Here is a 6,000-nt window from a genome sequence, read left to right on the forward strand (position 1 = left end):
GAAGGGCCCGAACAAGAGGCCCTTCGTGCCCGCCGGCTCGACCTCCGCCGCCGCTTTCCTCGCCGTGGCAGCGTCGTGTCGGCGGCCGCCCGGCGTGAGCGAGAGGGCCTTGTGAGCACCTTTCAGCGGAAGTGATAATTGGCCGGCAACAGTTTGTTAATTGGTAATGAGCACCGTCTTCTTTCCTCCGCCGGGCCACTCGTGTGTACCCGACTGTGGATCCGTGCATGTGCGCCCGCCGCTGTAACCTGACCGTATCTGTACTCGGCTGTTTGAATACATGTTTGGGACATTAAGGCGATATCAAAGCGGCTTCTTAGGGCCCTTGACGTCGGTGATGAAATAGATTAGATCAGTTCATTAGGGATTATTACGCGGACATTGAATTTGGTTGCTGAATTTAGCACTTTGAGGTTTCGTTTCAACACTGATAAATAACTTCCATACATACGCCGTTGACTGTGCGACGCCAAGATGTACTTAGGGGCGTTTTCGGCGTCGAGATGGAGACGCGGAAGGATGGCATCGGAACGAAAAGCGATGAAAATCCCGCCGTGACGCAGCGGGGTGCTCATGAAAGGGCGACCTGAGAGGGCGAAATAGAAAACCGAAAGAGTATCGCATCAGGATGTGCGGGCGCGCGGCGAGAGCAGGTTCGTGTCCGACAACCCATCATCAGCCGTGCGAAAGGCGGGGTCGCGTCCCTTTCCAAACATGTGATTTACAGCGATGCGCCTCATGACGAGTCTTCCTCTCGAAGCACCGCTGAGAGACTTCCGGGCCGCCCTAGGAGATGCTCCTAGGCCTTCCACGGGCGGCGCTCGGGGATTCTGCGGGCGGAGAGATCCGGCGGCGGGAAGCAGAGGGCGATAGCGGCTTCGTTCGGCATAGATCGCGTTCCCGGCGACCGCGACCTCCGGACCGACGCCGATCAATTCATTCGCATAGAAAGTTGACAAGTCTGGGAAATGAAAGCAATCTGGTTTTGGGAATGGATGGAGCGAAGAAGATAAAAGATGACATGGCATTAATTTCAGTATTCGTCATCTTAGGAAAATAAATCACAGCTAATTAATGAACTTTAGGATTTTTGAAACACCGCGACTTGCTTAAGAAAGGCCTTCCAAATATTCAAACAAGAGATAGGAAATCGATGCTTGTATCTAAAACCAGGCGCACCTTCTGTCGTGCTGAACTCAAATAATTTTCAAATCACAAGAAGCATTAGTAATAAAAAAGAATGTGACGGCGAGGTTAGCTTGGGGTCGCTAGCTTACACTGGTAGTTTCCCTTTAATTGGCTGTGAATTGGGTTAGTATCATAATGTACGTGGCACGACCCCTGACCCCCGCGACCCCAGCCTGACCCCAGACGAACGCTACTGTAAAGAAGGCATCGACCTGTGCACCCAGGCCAGGCGAGGCATGTCACTGCTCTCCCTTGTACACACTTAAATGCCATAACGGTAATGTATTTACGTACAGTCGAAACGTCAGCAGGTGATGTTTCCTCATTGTCGGACTTTCTTTTTCCTGAAACCCCCAAAAAAGACGTTTGTGATTAAGTGAAATAACGTGGAAGTTTACCGTATAACATTTGATTATAGAAGATTAAAAGAAGACCATTATTAAGTTTGAAATGGTCGTTGTGTTGCGTCGTTCCTTTCATGAAATCGCCCCTTTGCGCTAAAGCCGGTCTTTTTTACTTTCTCTTCGTCCCTTTCTTTGATATTGATTTAGAATACTTACATTTGTCTCTGTCTCCTTGTTAAAAGTTGTATCTGAACGTTGTACTTCTCTTGAAATGACTGTTCTGCTCTTGTGTCTTGTGCTTTCAAGGTACCTCTTTATTTGTTACCCAGTCATATTTATCCTGAATATGTGTGCTTTGTTGTCACTACTTATGACATTTACCTTCCTCTTCGTCCTTTCGAAAATAAAAAAAAAACCCGGTGAATTTCAGTATTTTAACACCAGTATCGCCTCCTTACTATCGTAGAGAATAATCCCTACTGTTTACTCAGAACTTTGATTATGGACGCTCTCTGTGCCTCAACTCTCCGCGTCTCTCTCACTTTCCTCCCTCCTCTGACGACGGCGTTCGCGCTCCCCGACAACGGGAAAAGGGCTGTGCTGACTTGATGGGTGCGTGTGGTCGAAGGGGGTATGCTGCCTCAGGCATCTCATTACCGTTAGTAAATCGCATTTCCTTCGTCGCTAAGTGTATTGAAGCCGCCAGCTAACCTTCCACGCATTATTTATTTCCTCGATCTCCCTTTCGAGATTGCTAGACGTGTTTTGTCTTTTGTGACCATTTTGTATAATAGTGTGATAATCATCTAGATCGTCGGGGAAGCCTGATTATATTTACAAAAGGCTTGACATTTCTCAAGGTGAAACTTCTTTTTAATTTAAATAAAGATTACTCTCCGTTCAGTGAAAGTCATTTAAGAAAATTATTTGGCAATTATTCGTAAAAAAACGTAGAATATGGGAGAGGAACAAGGGGATAACTGACTGAATCGTTATTTACCGCACACTTATAACAAAAGCGCCAAGAAATATCTATGATGAAATGAGTTCGTAGAAAATAATGAATGGTGAAACGTGGTCATGATACATACTGGAGTTTGATTATCTTTCGTCGTCTGCCAGGCATCGGTACACGGTACCAACAGAAGCGCGTTACCACGGTGGGTAGATTGATCAGCGGGTAGATAGATAAATGTTGGCATGTACGTGTCAGAACGGCAAATTGTTAAAAGTATTAACCGCCGCGTAGGTAGTTCTACCAATGGCTTTTTCAACCAAACTGCAGGTATAATTAGCTTTGCGATTCCCCTGCTTATCAGCCCTATAATAGCAGGTCATTAGAATGTAAATTTCCTTTTAATGTTTAGAGATAATATGCCTTGTGAGATTTTCTTTCTACCAAATTGGATTTTTTCCGTCTCGAGAAGAAAAAGTTTAAATTTATTGCAAATCATCTGTTGTAACAATTGAATTACAGCGTTGATGTCAGACAGGATTGCCAAGACAAGCCAGGGATCTCGCACACTGACAATTGCATTATTCTCCGCCTACAGATATTTATTCGTGCAGCAAAATTATTTCGGTTGGTTCTTTTTATGCCGTAATTCTTCCCCTTGTCTCAAGCACAGAAGGCGAGTCTTGCTCACATATAGCGTCAGCTTTCATAGGATTTTCGTGAATTATTGGCACAAAGTCCAACATGGTACCTCATACCTGCCGGCACAATACCCTCCTGGGTCAGGGGTCATAACCCAATTAGCAGATTAGAAAATGCAGAGGTCGCGGGGTCAAAATGGCAACGAAACGACTGGGAAGTAGGTTCTTGTTGTACTCAGAAGCCACCATTATTGCTGGGAAGAGACAGCGCGGGCCGTAACCCACGCACTTACCACGACCTCAGCGCAGCCCTTATGCCCAGGGCACGCAGGGTTCAATATAGCATCCGCAGCCCGATCACGGCTTCAGGTCTTGGGTCGGGGCTGCTCGTCGAGGGCTGCACAGAAGTGACGGACTGGAAGCGAGGCAGTTGGAGCTCAGCGCCATCCTGGAAGAGTTGGCGGCGGATGGACCTCTGGAACACACTTCCTAAGTCCATATCCTGAGCTTCCTTTGAGATCTTGCGGGCGGTTTCGACTGTGTTTGCATTTGCTGTGCTTCTTTTGTGTGATTAGAGGGAATAAGCGAATTGGCAAAGAAAAAGCCGCGATCCTTTAGATCTCCGGAGATTCTAAAGCCTTGGTCGCAGTGCGCTCTAAACCAAGGAAAGGAAATTGTCGGGTAGACAACCATGGTATGCTGGGCTCTGTACGGGGTAAAACCTCAGTTCAGACATTCGTACAGTAAGTAAAGGACTTCTAATATCGGAACAAAGTACAAGAATCAGTTTCTCTTTATTGGTGTAGTAACTCTGGTAACACTTGAGCAGTACAGCACACGCGCGCGCGTGCGTGTCTGTGCGTGTGTGTGTGTGTGTGTGTGTGTGTGTGTGTGTGTGTGTGTGTGTGTGTGTGTGTGTGTGTGTGTGTGTGTGTGTGTGTGTGTTTGCGCGCGCGTGCGTGTGTGTGTGTGTGTGCGTGCGTGCGTGCGTGCGTGTGTGTGTGTGTATGCGCGTGTGTGCGCGCGGGCGTTCGCAATATACACACATTGTATATTGCATCCTAATGGCTAACATTGTTATACATTTCATTTTGTGTCGTTATAATTACGAATGCAAAGTCCGCTAGATATTAGTAGTAGTATCCTTATCGTTTATATATATATATATATATATATATATATATATATATATATTTATGTATATATAGATATATGTAATGTTAGTATATTAGATAACTAACCCTTTCTGCGATTGCCCTATAATCCTTACAGTAGCTGTATATGATATCCTCACATTGAAACTTTTCCTTATATGTGATTTGTTATCTGCGCTATGAACAATAGCCTCATTTGAGCTGGCCAAGTACAGTTGTGTAACCAAGTGTTGTGTTTTCACAGGTGGATACCCGAGCGCCGAGAGCATGGGCGCGGTAAGCGAGCCTCCCTCAGAGGGCTCTCCAAGTGGCTTCGTCCCTCCGACTTACAGTGACGCCGACACCGAGTCCTACCACGCCCTCCCAGACTCCCATCACGCCCATTACCTCGACCCGCCCCCACACGACTTCTACAGCCTCCACGACAAGTATCGACTCTCCTACTTCAAGTACCCACAGCCCGCCCCACACCGGTACTCACACGAATACCCAGATGGATATTCCACTCCCCATTACGACCCACAGTTCCAGACAGTACCCCAGGCCCTGTCGGAGCCGTGGGCGCCGGTGGGAGCGCAGGGGCACGACCTGTCACAGGTGCACAGCGTAGGAGCAACCTCCCTGCCGCACTATCTTCCTCCCCGCCCCGTCGACGTCCCGACCCCCGACACCAAGCCGCCGCCAGGCCTCATCGGCCCCAACTCCGCCACCCTGGGCTACCCTACTGCCGGAGGAGGCCCTTGCTTCACCGGCTCAGGGCCCATTCAGCTGTGGCAGTTCCTCCTGGAGCTGCTGACAGATAAGAAGCAGCAGCAGCACATCTCGTGGACTGGCGACGGCTGGGAGTTCAAGCTCACCGACCCCGACGAGGTGGCTCGGCTCTGGGGCTTGAGAAAGAACAAGCCCAAGATGAACTACGAGAAGCTGTCTCGGGGGCTTCGCTACTACTACGATAAGAACATCATTCACAAGACAGCCGGAAAGCGATACGTGTACCGTTTTGTCTGCGACCTCCAGTCACTCCTTGGGTAAGTTCAGAGATTTTGACGTCGTTGTTTTGAAGTTTACATGTATGCATTGTTCGGTGATCGAATATGTATTATTATTATTATTATTATTATCATCATCATCATCATTATTTTTATACGGCACACTTGAGTATTTGTCTTTTAATTTCACCATGATAAAGAGGGGTTTATAAGAAAATTTTCTCCCTCCCTCCCTCCCTCCTTCCCTCCCTTACCCGCTCAGTGATTTTTGGCCTCGTCCCATTAACGTGTCTCTGCGTTTTGCAGTTATTCTCCGGAGGAACTACATGCGATGGTTGATCTCAAGCCCGAGAAGAAGGACGACGATTGAGCTCGGAGCTCCGCCGTGCCTTGCCCTCCCCGCCCCCAGAGATAGATATCACCTAAGGTCCGACTTCGGCAAGACACACGGGGACCTGGATCCGCTACGTTCGAGGCAAACGTGTGGTTCCGAAGATGTTATATGTCCGCCAGGTGCCGTCATGTTGGACCCTAACTTCTAAAAAAGAAATTATAAAATTTAAAGAAATGAAGCTAATTGCTGCTGCGAAGCCTCTTGGCTTCTTTGTTGTATGTTAGCCAAGCAATTACATTTCATACAAGTTAAACTTTGTCGACTGGCTATATTTGCATTTTATCTATAGACGACCCCACTATCTATGTGGGACCATTTTAATAGTTTTATTTTTG

General features: G+C 47.5%; 1 protein-coding gene across 9 annotated transcripts in view; it reads left to right on the forward strand.

Annotated features, from left to right (window-relative positions):
* Nucleotides 1–6,000, forward strand: part of LOC125025767 (ETS-like protein pointed) — a 230,399-nt gene that overhangs the window by 221,457 nt on the left and 2,942 nt on the right. For all 9 annotated transcript variants that reach the window (XM_047613970.1, XM_047613968.1, XM_047613969.1 and 6 more), the window contains 2 exons: nt 4,527–5,310; nt 5,578–6,000. The exon at nt 5,578–6,000 is cut by the window's right edge and continues 2,942 nt beyond it. In XM_047613970.1, coding sequence (XP_047469926.1) covers nt 4,527–5,310; nt 5,578–5,641 — 848 coding nt within the window. In that variant the 3' untranslated portion in view covers nt 5,642–6,000. The remainder of the gene's footprint in view (nt 1–4,526; nt 5,311–5,577) is intronic.

This window comes from Penaeus chinensis, chromosome 5, assembly GCF_019202785.1.
Source record: "Penaeus chinensis breed Huanghai No. 1 chromosome 5, ASM1920278v2, whole genome shotgun sequence".
Lineage (NCBI taxonomy): Eukaryota > Metazoa > Arthropoda > Malacostraca > Decapoda > Penaeidae > Penaeus > Penaeus chinensis.